General features: G+C 34.2%; 1 protein-coding gene across 3 annotated transcripts in view; it reads right to left on the bottom strand.

Annotated features, from left to right (window-relative positions):
- Positions 1-18,659, bottom strand: part of GIN1 (gypsy retrotransposon integrase 1) — a 28,920-nt gene that overhangs the window by 9,956 nt on the left and 305 nt on the right. Inside the window, exons 2-5 of one of the 3 annotated variants that reach the window (XM_032628436.1) lie at positions 11,294-11,362; positions 9,280-9,425; positions 7,450-7,643; positions 5,535-5,840 (exon numbers count right to left, since the gene is read on the bottom strand). In XM_032628436.1, coding sequence (XP_032484327.1) covers positions 5,535-5,840; positions 7,450-7,643; positions 9,280-9,425; positions 11,294-11,304 — 657 coding nt within the window. In that variant the 5' untranslated portion in view covers positions 11,305-11,362. Of the gene's footprint in view, positions 1-5,534; positions 5,841-7,449; positions 7,644-9,279; positions 9,426-11,293; positions 11,363-18,659 lie in introns of those variants that run through there. The other 2 variants (XM_032628437.1, XM_032628439.1) reach the window with 2 other exon arrangements.

The following is an 18,659-nucleotide window of genomic DNA, read 5'->3' as shown; positions in this document are numbered from 1 at the left end:
ATTGCTTTACAATAGTGTGGTAGTTTCTGCTTTATCACAAAGTGAATCAGCTATACATATACATATATCCCCATATCTCCTCCCTCTTGCGTCTCCCTCTCACCCTCCCTATCCCACCCCTCTAGGTGGTCACAAAGCCCAGAGATGTTCTCCCTGTGCTATGTGGCTGCTTCCCACTAGCTATCTATTTCACATTTGGTAGTATATATTAGTCTGTGCCACTCTCTCACTTCGTCCCAGCTTACCCTTCCCCCTCCCCGTGACCTCTAGTCCATTCTCTACATCTGTGTCATTATTCCTGTCCTTTCCCTAGGTTCTTCATAACCATTTTATTTTTTTTTAGATTCCATATATATGTGTTAGCATACGGTATGTTTTTCTTTCTGACTTCACTCTGTATGAGAGACTCTAGGTCCATCCACCTCACTACAAATAACTCAATTTTGTTTCTTTTTATGGCTGAGTAATATTCCATTGTATATATGTTAGGCCACCTCCTTTTAAATCAAAAGTAATCTAAAAGAAATCCCAGAAAATAGGTATTATTTGGGTCAGCCTCAATCTGAGGTCATAATTAATGGTTTTAAAATGACTGACTTTTGGAAAAGGCTTCAACTTGAAGAGGTTGCCTAGAACTGATCCAGTGAATCCATTTGTGAGATGCTACCTAGATATCCTTACCCCAAGAGCCTTTTTTTCTCCCCATCAAACCAGACATTCCATTAGTGGTCACAATTTTAGTTTTCCATAAGACATATTTTTAAAATTAAAGAAATAATTTTTCCTTTACAAATGTTAATTCTCTTTTCTTCACAGGTTTATAAAAAGGTCTTTGTGTATTTTATTGAAACAATTTAGCAAATACTCAAATGCTCTAAGCTGGGCTTCCCTGGTGGCGCAGTGGTTGAGAGTCCGACTGCCGATGTAGGGGACGCGGGTTTGTGCCCCGGTGCGGGAGGATCCCACATGCTGTGGAGCGGCTGGGCCCGTGAGCCATGGCCGCTGAGCCTGCGCGTCCGGAGCCTGTGCTCCGCAGGGGGAGAGGCCGCGGCAGTGAGAGGCCCGCGTACCGCCAAAAAAAAAAAAAAAAAATTGCTCTAAGCTATGTTAGAAACATCTGTACTTTCATCAACTTTATAATAAACCTCCCACATTGTGTATAATGTTCTAAATCTTATTTCAATACTTTAGCAGTGTTTCCTATGTCAGTATATGCTGACAAAAAAACCCATTTTATTTTGTCACAATTATGCCTGCTGTATAATATTTAAGCCATTTAAATCACAGCAAAAAGAACAAATTTTCTTAATCACATGGGATTTTTAGTTTTTTTGTTAAACCTCATAAAAGAGGCTTATAAACATTTATTGTTACTTTTGGTAAAATTTTCAAAGTCTTGGATTATCATGACTATTTTTTTACTTTTAAAATTAATTTTTATTGGAGTATGGTTGCTTTACAATGTTGTGTTAGCCTCCACTGCACAACAAAATGAATCAGCCATACACATACAGATATCCCCTCTCTATTGGACTTCCCTCCCATATAGGTTATCACAGTGCATTAGGTAGAGTTCTCTGTGCTACACAGTATGTTCCCATCAGTTGTCTATTTTATACATAGTACCAATAATGTATATATCATATGACTTTAAACATGACTGGAAAGACTGCTGGTGATTCATAATGGTTTCATATTGTCATTACCTAGTATCTTGAAGTACTATATGCATTTAGGATGAGGCTTTTCATTAATAAAGGTGAAAGTAAGACAATATTTCAAATAGATTTCTTGATAATTTTGAATTTTGGTGGCCAATTTCCTATCAGATCCGATTAGTCCACATTTATTTTTATATCATTAATGTATCTGTGAAAGAGCTAGTACTAGAAGTTACTTGTGTCAGCTCTATCATTTTCCTGTGGTTGAAAGGTGATTGAATTATTATTCGTATGATCTTGTTTCACTGCAAGAAAATTAAGCCACCTAGTTATTCTATGAAGGGTAGTTTGGCAAAAACTGGACAATATCCATAAATTTAATTACTGCTGCTAAAGCAAAAGAATGAGTGAGGGAACCACTATGGACTCCCACATGTTGCAGATTCTCACTTTTCTCCCAAGATACCTTCCTGTACCAGGTGCGACACACAATCATCTGCTTTGTTGATTCAGGATGCTATTATGAATCTCTATATATTATTAGTAAAAGCTTCATTTCTTTCTTATTAGATAAAAATTATAAACAAAAGTTCTAATATTGTCATCCTACAAACTAGATTGTCTTGCACACCCCATTTTGCAGACCACTGCTATGTCAGTCAAGGTAGGCAATATTATACTGCAGTTACAAAACACATTCAAGGCTCAGTGGTTTAACTCAAAAATTTTACTACTTGCTCAGACAAGGTCAGCTGTAGGTCAGGGTGTCTCTCCGAAGCACCTAGGTGCCTCAGAAATCCTGGATGAGAGAAAATCCACTACCCTTTAGGGTAATATCTGAAATATGCAATTAATTCTCCAGAGACAGAATAAGACTGGGAGAAGGAAGAATTGAGGATGAAGTTTTCAATACCTCAGGCTGAAAGGGGCACACATTCATCCATTCAACTTCTTTGCCCAGATGTGTTACTTGGGTTTGCCCACCTGAAAGAGGCTAGGACAGTCGTCTATGTTTGGAAGGCTAGGAGAACTAGTTATTGCCAAGCACTAGTAATTTATATCACAAAACAACAGATGATTATGTATATTTTAATCACTAATAGTTATAAAAACAACATAATGATAACATAAACTGAAAAGTTAAAGGAAAAAACCTATAATCTCATTACTCTTAAAAACTCCATGGTTAACCATATAAATTTTTATTTTAGTTTCTTTACATCTATTTTTTACATAGTTATCTGTGTAAAATATGTATACATAATATATGTAATAAAGTCTTTTACCCAGAGTTTTAACTGAACATGTTTTAATCAGTGTCCATGTTATTTCCTTTTCTTTGTAAACATTTTTAATGACTACAAAATATTTCATCATGTGGCTTGACATTTTTCTGAAACACTTTCTTTATTTGGATATTTAGGTCATTTCCTGTTTCTCATTAATATACATAGCATTGTGGTAAATAATATCATAAAAGAGCTATATTTTATACTTTGGATAATCGCCTTAGAATTCTTAGAAATAGGATCGTTCACCAAGGTGTATATATATATATATATATATATATATATATATATATATATACACACACACACGGCTCTTACTGGACCTTTGGCAGACTGCTTTACAAGAGTTAGTTTCAAGTTGCTATACTACCTGTAATGTAAGGCTATATTATCTTATCTGTAGTCTATTTGGTATTTTTGGTATTACTACTATTTTTCTTGATTTAGATAAACAAAAAATGGTCTTAATTTGCATTACTCATTACTATTAGGTTTGAACATTTTTCCATATTTATTATTTCTATTCCCTCTTGTGAATTACGTTTCTGCCATTGACTAAATTTTTTAATTTGTTTGAATCTTTTATAATAAAGGCATTAGCCCTTTCCTTCATGAATGTGCTTTATTTTTGTTGGTCTATTTCTTGGCCTGTATGTTTTGGTGATTTTACCACATATAAATTTCTAATTTTTAAACAGCCAAAGTTGGTGATTTTTTCCATTGAAATTTATGCCACTATTCCCTAAGCTTGGAAAGTTAACTCAGTCTCTAGAGATTGAAAAAAAAAAAGTCAATTGTATTTTTTTGTTTCAATTAAAAAAACCAAAATTTTTAATTTACCTGAAAACAATTTTGGTATGCAGTAATTCTAAAATCATATTATAGAAATAATTAGAAAATTGTTATCTATGCTGTTAATTAAGTTATATTTATTAAATAATCCTTCCCTAACTCCACTCATTTATGATACCAGCTCTATCATTTTAAACATGGTTATTAAACTCTGTGCCAAAGGGCCTCCTTAATATCTGTTGGACACCTTGAAAACTACTAGCTTAATGTAGTTTATGGTTTCAACATTAGATCAGACTACATTCCTTTTGATGATGTTGTATCTTTACAGAACTGTTTTTTGACAGGTGCTATGATAAAAAGCAATAACTGTTAAAAATCAATGCAAAACAGGAAATGAGGATGGCAGTGTCCAAACTGATTCCAAAGTTTGAAAAGCTTAGCAGTGGTAAACAGGTATACACATCCCATTAGTAACTAACTGTGGTTATTTAAGAATGAAATGAAAAGAAATGAAAATATTATTTCTTTCAATTTATGACTACTATTTTTTTAAATGGCTAAGTGGTTAGGATATAAATACTAAGTTGTTTGGACCTGTGCAGAAAAAGAGTTAACATAGCAGAACTAAGGCTGCTATCCTGTGAAAGTCCTGCTTACAAAGTTGGCCCTTGGCTGGTGTCTAGGACCTTGGATTTTGTGTGGGTTTCCACCATTCCCTAACTGATTAAGGGTGGCTCACAGTGCCTAAACTGTTTATACAATCAAGGTGGCTTATGCTGAACACCACCTTTCTTTTGAGAATCTATAATTTTTGGTGCTTATGTGATCAGCTCCCAGTAAAAATCCTAGGCACTGAGTCTCTAGTGAGCCTCCCTGGTAGACAACAATTTACATGGGTTGCTACAACTCTGCAGGGAGAACTGAGCATGTCCTGTGTGATTACAGTGGGAGAGGATGTCTTAGAAGCTTGTTCCTAGTTTCCCCTGGACCTATCCCCATGAGCCTTTTGTCTGCTGATTTTGCTTTGTATCCTTTAGTTATAATAAATCTTAGCCATAGTATGACCATCTGCTGAGTCCTCCTAGTGAATTATAAAACCTGGAGATAACCTTAGGGACCCTGTGGCACAAGCTCTAACTATTTGATAAGTATCATTTTAGGTATTTCTTTTGGACTGAGATATCAAAGGTGCCGTGAACCTAGACAGTCTGGTTATTTTCTTACACCAGTACCCTGTCAATTATAAAAATTTAATAATATGCCTTAAGTATAGTAGTTATATTCCTTTTTTAGAATTTTTGTATGTATTCCTGTCCGCTTATTCTTTCAGGTTAACTTTAATCCGGATAAAGGCCAAGGCAAGGGAAAATGCTCCCTCCTTTTTAATGCTGATTAGAAATACATTAACATATAAATTAATTTTGATTTGGGAAAAATTGGTATCTTTCAATATTGAATATTCTCATTCACGAGCATGACTGTATTTCTCCATTTAGTCAATTCTCCCTCTACGTATCAATCACAGAATTTTTAAGCTAGAAGCAAAAAAAGACTCTTTGGTCCAACCTCCTCATTTTAGTTTGAAGAAAACGAAAGACAGGTTTACAATTACTTAGTGGCACAGTAACTATTAAAATCCTTAATTTCCAGTCCAACTACCTTTGTACTATACAATATTAAACCTCTATATCTGTAGGAATTTATCTAAACTTATTAAGTACCATATAAGTTGTGCTGCTCACTGAAAAGTGAGTAAAATATGCTCCTAGATCTAAGTAGTTTGTCTTACCTGATGAATGAACTCATCTCTTTGGTCCATTATTATTTTCTGAGGAGGTCCATATAAGAAAAATATATTGATAATAGCTTTAGAAATTTCTGATGCTGAAACATCACAAAGAGGCAAAATCACAACCCATTTTGTGAACAAATCTGTCATGATTATAGCATATACATGACTTCTGCTGCTTGTATGAAAAGGGCCCATCAGATCAACAGTAACTATACTCCATGGATTCTCCACTTTGAGAAGGTGCTGTTTAGGTGCTAGAATAACCGTATTTTTTGCCACTTGGCAATGCTGACAAGCATATACCTATAAAACAGGCATACAATAAAGAAAAGGTATACAAATGTTAATATATTCAATATAATAAAAGCAGTCTTATAAATCTGAACTTTGAAATGGTTGACAGGTACTTTGTGTTTTGAAGGAGAAACTTTTGGACTATTCTCATAATAAAATAAAACCTATTCAGAATATAAGCAAATATTACTTGCTACTACTATTCAATGACTGCCTTAAGGGTTTTTATTCACATGGAACATAATTCTGGTTTACAATCAATAAATATTTATTAAATTAATAGATCTTAAAACATGTTTTGCTATAATTTTAAATCAATATGTGAGTATATAATTTCTATAAGCAAAAAATTTTTTTCTTTTAAAGTTATCACTCTACTAAATTCATTCATTCATGTATGCAATAATATTCATTAAAATATAACTTTATTCAAACAATATTTATAGATGCCAGAAATTCCGCTAGGTCCTGGAAAAAGAGAATGAACAAAAACAAAGCCCATGCTGTCATGGAGCTTTCATTTGTGTGAGATGAGATCAATTGATCAACATATGGATGGTGCTGTTCAACATATTTCTGGAATTACACTTCGGAAACTACTTTCAAACCAAGTCCTGAACAAAATTTTTAAACCAATCTTTTTGCATTATAGTTACTTTTGATCAAAATTTTTATTTTCTAGCTTTTCTAACTTAAACTAATTCTCATCACAAATAACCTTATTTCCCAAAATCATTTTTCAAATGATAAAGATGTGACAAAGATTTCATTGAATGTCTGTAAAGGAATGTGTGGCAGGTTCTAAAGGCAAATACAAAAACTGAGGTCTTTGGAATACCTGCACAGACTCACAAATGATACTTAGTTAAATTAAATGTTGGGTTAATTCTTTATGCCTGAAATGACAGTCTTTTTAATGCACTATTACGATTATTAAAGGATTCTCACATACATACTAAGGAATTTCTATCATTTGCTATATGGAGCACACTAGAAAGAGTAGGGATCAATTGACCTAGCAGCAAGAATCCCAGAACTCCTAGGTGAATTTTCTATTAGAAGAAGTTGAGGTCCTAATGGGTTATAAAGTTACAAAACTCAGACTAATTTCATTATCTTCACAACTTGATTTTGCAATTAGTTGGTTTGGTGTTTCTGCCATATTTGACATTTTCTATGTCAAGACAATATAGGGACAAAAGAGGAGACACACATGGGGCCTGACTTATAATGAACATATTCTCCTCTCAAGAAAAGATTGTATGACTGCCATCAAAGAGGTAATGATTAATTTTTGGTCAAAGAAATTTCAGCCCCATTTAAATTCTGCCTACACAAGATAGTTCAATGATGAAAATCTGGTTCTAGATAATCTATCTAAACAGAGTATTTTCATATATTTAAATAATGCTTTGTTCTAGTTCAAATTATATTTTAGTGCTTTTAAAGAAGATTTTTGAAGGGAAATAAAACTCCCTTTAAATGTTTTGCAGAAAAACTACCCAGACAAAAAGTACTTAATGAGAAGTGATATCTAGAGTTAATCTGGAGCAAACACGAATTTTGGATATATACTACAAAGACATTATTCAAAATATTCTAAATACATAAGCCATACCCACTGTTTGACATCATTGGTCACAGAAGTCCAATAGTAGCTGGATTCCACTAGAGTAAGCGTTCTGGATATGCCATGATGGGCTCCAGTGTCATTTTCATGGCATTCTCTTAGAACTTTCTTTTTTTCTTCTTCTGAAACAATTACCAAACGATTTTGTTTTCTGTCTTTTCCGACATAAAACAGCTTTTTTTCTGAAATAAAAAAATACCAAAAAGATATAACTGAAATTTTTAGATATCTATATAGTTTTAAGATAATCATAGCCTTATCTTCAAACCATGAGGTTGTTTTTGTTAAATCCTTTTCCCTCTAATATAGAATATTTGTGATGATACTACCATACAATCTGAAAGGTCCTCAGCTGTTACACTTACTAACAGATATGTAGAACTAGTTGCTATAGTTTTGTAGCTATCAACACAAGTAGGGCTAGCTTGTTCACCAAAGCACATGATAAATATGGGAGTATAAAATTATCTTTCTATGGGAGTAATCAACCTAGAAAAATACTTGCAGCAGGCACCTCCTAAAAAAGGCAGGAATTAGCAAATAAATTATGTACAGATAAGCAACTTCTGGAATAGAATTTTCCAAAATAGCATTTCATCATAGCTGTATTTTTGTAAGCAACTACCTCTCTTTTAAGTTTTTCAGGATTTGGGTAGGAAATAGGGTTCATAAAGCCAAGAAAGTTGGCAAACCTTAATCCTCAGGGCAGTTGTTTTCCTTTGGAGACACCTGGAAAGAGTTCACGGCTGGGAAGTAATCAGGGCAGGAAGAGAATAGCCAATTCTCCAGTGTGGATGAGTAGCTATTCAAACTCCAAAATACACCAGTAAGCTATTAGTGTGCTTAATTAAGCACATGCTGAGTGGAACATTCCTTACTTGAATTAGAAAGTAAGCAACTTAAGGGCAGGAGTTATCTATCTTATTCATCAACATGTTCCCAAGGCCTAAAATGTGACTGGCACACAGTAGGAACTCAGTAAACATTTGTTGCATAAATGATTAAATAAATGAATGAATGAATCCTCTTTAGTCTAAGATGTAACAGGTATGCCTGTTCTTAAGCTTAAGGGAGTTACTGGAAGGGGTGTACACAGGGAAAAATAAGCAGGTATTTATTTATTATCTTAGAATTTTCTTGACCTGCTTTGAGAAAAGCCTGATTCTGTACCTACAGGCAAAATTCCCATTAATAGTACCAACATTCATTTAGTCATCTGGTGATTGTATGTCTTTGCTTATCTCATCCCAAACTTCTCTTCCCCTTTGGAGGAGGAGGAGAAAGAGGGGAAAATTATCATAATCTTTCAAGATAAATATTCTACTGTCTTTCAAATATTTAATTCATTCAGGGGGATTAGGAGTTCAAAAATAAATATGATCCTGAGACTATTTAATGGCACCGAGAGGGAGGAACCACAGAAATAAGTAGAGTAAATAAGTTAACTTTGTCAACATTTTCATATTAGGCATCAAATAAGTTCTTCATTGAGAGTGATACGAGTGCTTACAAGTGTACCACTAGGGCAGGAATCACCTGAGGACAAAAGCAGGTGACATTAATTTAGGTAAGTGTTTTGTTTTGTTCATGGTATCATTTTCTGTCTATGATTTAAAATGCCCTTTTCACGCTTACTGGCCTTCAGTTAGCTTCAATGTGATTTTTATTTTGCTTTTGATTGAATGGCATTATCAATTTAAATGGTAATTGTTAAGCGACGACCAATTACTACAGAAATTCTCAGGATTCCACAAGGAATTACATATGGAGAAACATCTATATAAACTCTATACTAAAAATTGGGGGCATTAATTTTACCTTTGAAGGCAAATTTTTTTGCTGCTCTTCTTATGCCACTCCTCTCACTAGGCAGTGTAGTTGGATGATATTCACCAATTCGTTTATAATATGCAATCTGTTTCAGATGAAGGTCACCATTTTTTCCACTACGAACCATCATGAACCTAGGTAAAAGGTATTTAAAGATATAATTTAAATGATAAACTAATTCAGTTGCTATTTCAGCTTAGCCTTCTGTCATATTTCTGCTTACATGTGAACTGAACATTCCCGGAATATTATCTGTGTCAGAGATAATTGTAGTACAGAAAAGTGTGTGATGTAGATGAACTAAAATATTCAAATGCTATTTTTGAGACACAACATGACACATTATCTCGTCTCTTTCCATGTGAAAAGAAATACTGAAAAATTTCCACATACTGGGAAAAAAGGAAATGACAAGCACACTTCAAAAAGTTTTGCTTAAAGTCTCTATTACCATCAACTGAAATGTTACTTACATAGGATAGTTCTGTTATGTGACATTTAAACAAATGACAGCTTATAAGAGGGAAAATGTAATTTTATATTACTTCTAAATATATTCATGGTCATTGCAAAATGCAAAAACTTCTCAAATCATTTATGAGAAAGATACATTTTAGAAATGTTCAAATGATAAATGGCAAAGAAGATATTTAGCTATGCTAGATCTCATACACTCTTCTGAACTACATGCAAGCTAATTTTTCTTGAACAGAAATGACTTTTGTTCTGTGTGTACTTTCCCTATGTTATAAAGAAAAATCTGGCTGGATTGGCCAAAACAAAACTTCTCTATTTTAGACCTAAGCCATATATATGGAAAACCATTACTATATTCAAAAAAAAAAAAAACCTTTCCCTCATATTTTCAGTCAAAACGAACTATTCTGTGCTGGTTATTCTGTTTGCCACCATCCCCGCTGATCCAGATACATGTTTGGCCTTTCTCTCCCTGCTGCTGTACCCTGAAAGACTGACCCTTGCAGACTGCATTTATAGTTTTCTGGTTGGACTTGTCCAATGGGAGGTACGAGCAGGCAAATCAGATGGCAGAAGAAAGAGGTCAGGATATTTACTTCCCGGCTCCTTCCTTGGTTTAAGCTGCAACCCTCTACAATCATATCTCCTGACAGGAAGCCCATCTTCTGTGTCTCTAGTTCTCACTGGAAGTCTGTAACAACATTTCTTCTTGCTGCTTCAGCCCTAGAGGTGGTTGCTATTTACTGCTGTTGCTAGTCTCCAGGTGCCATGTTGGTTTCTTTGACCCTTTCCATCATATGTTTATAAACAGGAACTTCATTAAATTTTCTTTAAAATCCTAGCAGAGTATATCTTCTGTTTCCTGCTAGAACTATAATTCATACAGATGCTAAAAATTCTGAATTTCCAAAAACAATATAGATGTTTACTGACCACTAGAAGATGCAGGGATAAGTCTACAAGAAAATATTACTGCAGAGAGAATGTTAGAACAAAGCAGAATAAACCATGCTTATAAACTATGGCTTAAAAAGCTTATTAAGTCTCTTTCCCAATGATACAGCACTTTGCACATTTAATAACCATCTTTCCGATATTTTCATAACTTTGGGATATCAGTACATTTCTAACATCCCTTAACCTTAGGTTAACATAAAGTGTAAGCCATTTTAAAAGCAAAGGTTCTGCAAAGCTAATTCTCTCCTATCATAACCTAAAAAACAGGTCAATTATCTCTATAAAACAATTAGCTTATTCTAAGTTTAATTCACTTTCCATTAATACATAAATTTTTTTCATTTTATAATAAATGGTTGTACCCCCAAATCAAACAAATGTACCTTATCACAGTTTCTAAAACATCTCAAAAATGAATGGATCAGATTTTAAGACCATCTATGAAACTACAGTAAATAAGACAGTGAAGTATTGGCATAAGCCAATACTTATGGATAGACAAACAGGTCACTGAAATAGAATAGGGAGTCCAGAATTAAATCCACATGTATGCAGTCAATTAACTTACAACAAAGGCATCAGTACAGTGTGGGAAGAGATGGTCTTTTCGATAAATGATGCTGAAGCAATTGGATATCTGTATCAGAAAAAAAAATTAATATTGACCACCTACCTACATCATGAACAAAAGTAATTCCAGACAAATCATAACCTAAAAGTGAAAAGTAAACTATAAAACTTCTGGAAGAAAACACAGAAGAAGATCTTCAAAACCTTGGGATAAGCAAAGATTTCTTAAACAGGACACAAAAAGCACTATTCATAAAAGAAAAATATTATAACACGTTGGATTTCATTAAAATCAAAACCTGTTCATCAAAAGACCATTAAGAAGGGAAAGGGTAATCCACAGATTGGGAGAAGATATCTTTAATGTATATATATCTCACGAAAGACTCATACCCAGCATATATAATTAACTACTACAAAATCAAGAAGAAAAGGATAAAACTCAATACAAAAAAATGGGGAGGGGCTTCCCTGGTGGCGCAGTGGTTAGAGTCCGCCTGCCGATGCAGGGGACACGGGTTCGTGTCCCATCTGGGAAGATCCCACGTGCCATGGGCTAGGCCCATGAGCCATAGCCGCTGAGCCTGCACGTCTGGAGCCTGTGCTCCGCAAGGGAGAGGCCACAACAGTGAGAGGCCCGCGTACCGAAAAAAAAAAAAGGGGGGGGGGGAATCTTACATGACATTTCAAAGAAGTGAATAGCCAAATGGTTAACAAGCAAGTGAAAATGTGCTCAACATCATTACCCCTAGGGCAATGCAAATTAAAGCCAAAATGATTTACAACTACACACTATTAAAAAGGCTAAATTTAAAAACAGAGACAACACCAGGGGTTGTGAGGACAGGTAACCGAAACTCTCATACACTGTGGAAGTGTAAAATGGTACAGCCACCTTGGAAAACGGACAGTTTCTTCTAAAGCTAAGCATGTTTACCCTAAGGACTTGGCAATTCTATTTTTAAGTTTATATCCTAGTGAAATGAGTATATGAGTATCAGAAGACATGTATAAAAATTTTCATAGATGTTTTATAGTCATAATACCCCTAACCGGAAACAGTAAAGGCATCAAGAGGTTTTACCCTGTGTATACTCAGTCCTTGCCCTATAGACACTTCTGTTGTTTTCCAGTTCCGTGTTGCTCTAAATCTCAGTGCTTTTCAAACTAACTGTGAAATCTGTGACAAAAGACCCCTTGATGCCTTTATTTTCATGTCATCCTATCTACAGCCTTTCCTCTGCCAAAAGATTCTGTGGCAAACTTACACCCTTCATCAATTTTCAATTTACGAAGACTTGTGTGGTTTTAAGAATGGAATATAGACTGTCAGTCTACCTATCCATTTGCCTGCCTGTCATTCTAGCTCTGTATTATTAATAATTCTCCTTAACTCTTAAAAAATCAACCAAAAAACAGGCAAAAATCATTTTTCTCTGTCTCATTTTCATCTCTAGGATACACTGACGCAAGCTCTTCCAAGTCCAAGAGATAGAAGGACCCGTCCTTTCTTAGTTTACATTAAATCATTATGGTCTATATTCTGTAAAATTTATAATATATTATAAATGACCCCAAATTCTTGTTTTCCCTTAATGGCTTTTGGGACAACCAATGTTCTAAATCACCTAAAAGAAAACGTTAAGACATCCCAGCCTAGCCACTGGGAGCATGGTACCTGTAGGAGGATGAAATTTATTTTAAAAAGGTAAAATCCTTTGTTACCTCCATTTCAGAGACCAGTAAAGGTTGCAAAATTTCCTGAAGGACATTAAAAAGAAAAGGGGAGAAGCCTTTTCAGGCCTCTAAAAAGCCCACAGGAGCAAAAGACCACACTCTCACACCTCAAAGTAAGTACAGGTCCTAAAACACAGAGGTTTATCCCAGGGGATACAAGGATTCTTCAATGTACGCAAATCAATCAATGTGATACACCATACTAAAACACAGAGGGATGTGGGTAATTGCAACTGGTAGAAAAAAATTGGCCATTGGAAAACATGAATGTCTGCATAAAGTACAGTGATGTCTATATCTTGCCCTTATACTTAAAAACCTCTCTCTTCTAAGTTCCCACCATACCCCTCCCATTTCCCTTCTCCTGGGTATCTTAGTCCATATGGGCTGCTATGGTAATTTATTATAGACTAGGTGGCTTAATAATAACAAACATTTGTTTCTGATAATTCTAGAGGCTGGGAAGTTCAAGAACAATCTGGTGGATTCGGTGTCTGGTAACAGCTTGCTTCCTGGTTCATAAATGGCATCTTTCCTATGTCCTCACATGGTAGAAGGGGTTCAGGAGCTCTCTGAGCTCTCTCTTATAAAGACACTTAACCCATTCTTGAGAGTTCTACCCTCAGGATCTAATCATCTACCAAAGATGCCACCTACTAATACCATCACATTAGGGGTTAGAATTTCAACACATGAATTTTGGGGGGACACAAACATTGTCTATAGCATTGAGGTAACTATAGTTACTTACTAATGGCATGCCTGCACCTCTGGTAAGTGTACAATTTCTCAAACCTTGGAATTAGATTAGACATTGCCACCCTCATTTCTTCTTCCGTACTGATTTTCGTACAGTATCTGCATTATTACCACAGCAAACATCCAAAAACCAGTCTTGCAAAGATATAAAAAAAAGGAATGTAGTGTGACCTAATGTTGAAACTGTGAACTAGTGGTCCACAAGGGATATGATAAATGTTGAATACACCTGTGTTTCCTTTGAAAGTTTACAGTGTTTCACGGCACGCTGTGAATTCACTATGATGCCCTAGGAAGCCTTGGCACACAGCTTGACAATTCAGAGTTAAGGCATTTAACAAGTGAATACAAATTGGATTTATTAAGTTAAATTTTTGGATGTTAAAAGGTTGTAGACTGATAACACTGTTATTTATAAATTATAGGTCGCTCAGAGGTACAGACTAAAAGTTTTCGACACTCCTTTAACTGGAATCAAAAAAACCTGGCAGATGACAATGCTAATACTAAGTTCTCTAAGTGTATAACAAAAAGCACCTATCAGGTCAATTCCATATATCTCTTTTCTAAGCACTTCCTAAATAAAGAAAAAAGGCAAGAGGTAATTTCACAGAAGAAAAAGGTTTCTTATTTCATTTTCTCTTTGTAAAATTAATTTTTACACTTCTTAAAACATACACATCATTCTTGATGATGTGTACTTCTAACTTCCAAAAAGTTCAGAAAATAAGGCTTTCTAATTTTTAAGACCAATCATTATTAACAGGAGAGTTAATTTCATTATTTCTATTCTTTTGCATCTTTCACACAATTATAATACAGCAAAGGATATTAAAATACATTTAATCTTCAAGAAGTAGGGAAAGATGAACAGATTTTTGAAAACTTAAATATACCACATCACACACTGAAAAATTAGATCTTGACTAAAGAACACATTAATATAGCACCAAAAGGAAGCCCAGTGACTGTGATTCAATATCCCATTTTCCAGATAAGAAAAAAGACTTCAAGTGGTTAATTCAGATTGAAATTGACTGGTAAATTATAATACTCAACAATGGAAGTAAATTATTCCTTTCTGAAACAGCATTTAAAAATTCCCATATAGGCTTCTGCCTAGAATGCAGAAAGCTGGAAAAAAAAAGTCACTCCTACCCTAACAATGAGAAAAGAACTGGATAAGTTCACTAAGATGTCAATTCTCCACAAACTGATCTATAGAATCAATGCAATGCAATCAGAAACCCAACAGACTCTTTTGTAGGAACTGACAAGCTGATTCTAAAATTGATATGGAAAACCAAAGGACTCAGAATAGCTAAAACAAGTTTGAAAAACAAGAATATAGTTGAAAAATTTTACATTACCTGGTTTCAAGACTTACTTTAATGTTATAGTAATCAAAACTGTGTGGTACTGGCAAAATGACAGCCATCGATCTACAGAACATAATAGAGTGTCCAGAAATATAGCCACACAGAAATGGTGTTTACTGATTTTTGACATAGGTGCCAAGGTAATTCAATAGAGAAAGAACAATATTTATAACAAATGATGCTGGAGCAACTAACTAAACATCCATATGAAAAAACATGAATCTCAACTCATACCTTGCACCATATGAAGAAATTAAAATTATTCACGATGGTCACAGACCTAAATGTAACACCTAAAGTTACAGAACTTCTAGAAGACAACAAAAAAGAAAATTTTTGTGAGCTTAGGTTAGGCAATGACTCTCAGATAACAAACAGAAAGAACCCCATATAAGAAAAAATTAAAACTTCTGTTTTAAGAAAATAGAGAAATCACAGCCCGGAGAAAGTATTTGCAGTACACGTATATAATGAAAAACCTGGGTCCAGAATTTATAAAGAATTCTCAAAGCTCAATAATAAGAAAACAAACAATCCAATTTTTAAAATGGTCAAAAGGTGTGAACAAACACTTCATCAAAGAAGATATGGTTAGCAAATAAAAACATGGAAAGATGTTCAACACCATTAGACAATAAAAACACAAATTAAAACCACAATGAGATACCACTACAAATCCACCAAAATGGCAAAAAACAACAAAAACAAACAAAACCTGGCAATACTAAGTACTACCAAGCATGAAAAGCACTGCTGGTAAGAATAAAAAATGGTGTAAACATGTTGGAAAACAGTTTTAACCCAAGAGAAATGAAAGTATATGTTCACACAAAAATCTGTATGTGAATGTTTCTAGAAGCTTTATTCATAACAGCCAAAACCTGAATACAATCCAGAAGTTCATCAACAGGTGAATGGATACACAAACTGTGGTAGATCCACACAGTGGAATACCACTCAGCAAAAAGGAACTACAAATACATTTAACAATAGAGAGGAATCTCAAAATCATTGTGTTAAGTGAAAGCAGACACAAAAGGCTACATACATACTATATGCCAGTCTTTTTATGACATCTGGAAAAGCCAAAACTATAAAGAGAGGAAACAATTTTTTGAACTGATTTTTGAAAAATAACTACAAAAGCAGATTTTAAAAATAATAGCAAACATTTATATAGCACTTTACTGTGATGATCCTCACAACATGCTATGGAGCGCGTACTAGTTTTACATCTGTTTTAGAGATAAGAAAATGGAGGTTCAGAGAGATCATCCACTTTACTCAAGGCAACACAGTTAGTGAATGCATCCACTGACTTAAATTTAAACCTTGGTCTCTGTTGCTTCAAATTCTGTGGTCCGTCCCCTGACACACACTAATTTAATTATTTGTCATCCTCAGCTTTCATAATACTTGGTTCAGGCCTCTGCTAGAAAAGTTATAAAGTGATTTTTGTAATAAATAATTTAGGTTATAAATGAGGAATGAGAAGGTCTTGTTAGTTTTTAATGTTTCACATAGTATTCAGGACACAGTGGACATTCAACTATTTGTAAATGAGTAAGAATTACTTGCATTTCCTGACAGGAGAGGTAGCATTGAATTTAAAAAGGGCACACGTTCCAAAGGTGACTATTATTTCACTGCAGAAAACATTACTTGCATGTTTTGATATATGGTACTACAAGTAGGGCTTGTCTAAGAAGGTACGGCTTTTAGGAGTCAGAATTTCTAGCATGTGACAGTTACCTGTCTCAGTATCCATGTTTGACAAAGGAAATAATACTTACCTTTCCTTTTTCACAATTATGAAGATCAATGAGATAATTATGAATTTGAAAAGTCCTTTGCAAATGGTAAAGCAATATATAATTATTGTTAAAATGTTTTAAGTATTATTATCATCCATATAAAACTGTTCAAAGTAGCAGAGAACTTTCTTGTCTCAAAATCTTTATCTTCAAGGAAAAAAAGATTTTAAAATCTCGTTCCTTTCATTAATGGAACAAGATTAATGTTTCACAGCAATGTTTATTTATGTTTTACTGCTAAACACGAAACCCAGAAGAATCAAGAGTTGTATACTTTATAATGAGTTTATAGTCTAATTTGGTTCACAAGTTTGTGGTTCTGGCACTAAAGACAGATGACAAGGAGAAATAGAAAACGAATAAGAAAGAAAAATCAGTTCACAAAAAGTATAGTCCTCTAAGTGGAAGGTTAAACGTTTCCTGCTAATGTTTGCTATTTATATATAGGTATAACTTAAAGAACTAATAGTTTTTTCCTTTTCAAAAGAACTATTTGGTCCCTAGAAACCATCCAATGGAATAGTTAATATGAGCAAATGGCTTTAGGCTATAATACTCAGAACAAAGATAAATATCTTCCTATTCTCAAATATTATTAAACAAAGGTATCATTTACAAGGGTAAATTAAGTGGTTTGAGTTATAAACACGAAGATTACATTACACATTTTTTGGATATGCTCATATTTTCAAGAATTCTTAAAAAAATAATTACTCATGTATTAAAATATGTAGGGATGAGAAAAGGCAGTACAGGTGTCTTATTACAAATCCTAATTGAGGAACTGTCAGGATCAAATTTGGTTGAGCTTTTTACACTATGTCCCTGGTACAACATTAGATGAAATCAATGAATACTTATTGTAGGTGTAAATACTTATTACTTGATTCCTTTAATAATTTTATCTTGTGTGTGCAATAAAGGCAGTTGGGTACCACTTTAAATAAAATTAGGATTTAACTGTGTTTCACCAAGGGCAAAACCCAATTTAAGCTTCTAAAGGTTATAACACGCATATGTCCCAACTTTAAAACTTAAAATCTGTAATATTTCGATAAACATATTTACTTGGGATCATTAATTTTACTTCTGAATTATTCTATTATAATCTCTGAAAAATTGGAAGTGCACAATTTTATGTAACGAAAACGACTGGGAAATCTAATTACACAATACACTTCCCTATAATCTGCTTCACTTCAACGTGCAAATTCATTTAACAAAAACGCCTTCATCTCCATATGCATAAACATGAAGCCACGTGTGATAAATGAATTTAAACTTTAAAAATTATTTCTCTACTTTGGTTCAGAAACACTCATTTAAAGAACATCCACAGAGATAGTAATTTTCCTTTAAAACAACAGGGCAAGATTCTCCCTTAAACTCGCATTTCTCCCCACCACAGGAGATTTTAATCTGGGGCAAAAGATTAAATGACAACTATGATAAAGTAAGGAGGCGAATTCTTTACTGTCAGCCAAAGGCAGCACTCAACTTCTGAATTTGCTACTCTGAGGGAGCATTTCCAGAGTCTGGGTTACTCGTTAACTAATTCTTAAGGGCAAGGTCCAGCTAAATTTAGCGTAGGCAAGAAAACGACCAATAAGTAAAACTCGGTCACACGCAGAAGGCACCTCCCTAGGCCCGACAACGGAACACGTCCCTTTTCTGC

The sequence above is a fragment of the Phocoena sinus genome, chromosome 3 (genome assembly GCF_008692025.1).
Source record: "Phocoena sinus isolate mPhoSin1 chromosome 3, mPhoSin1.pri, whole genome shotgun sequence".
In the NCBI taxonomy this organism is placed as follows: Eukaryota; Metazoa; Chordata; class Mammalia; order Artiodactyla; family Phocoenidae; genus Phocoena; species Phocoena sinus.
This window is presented reverse-complemented; position numbering and strand designations above follow the sequence as displayed.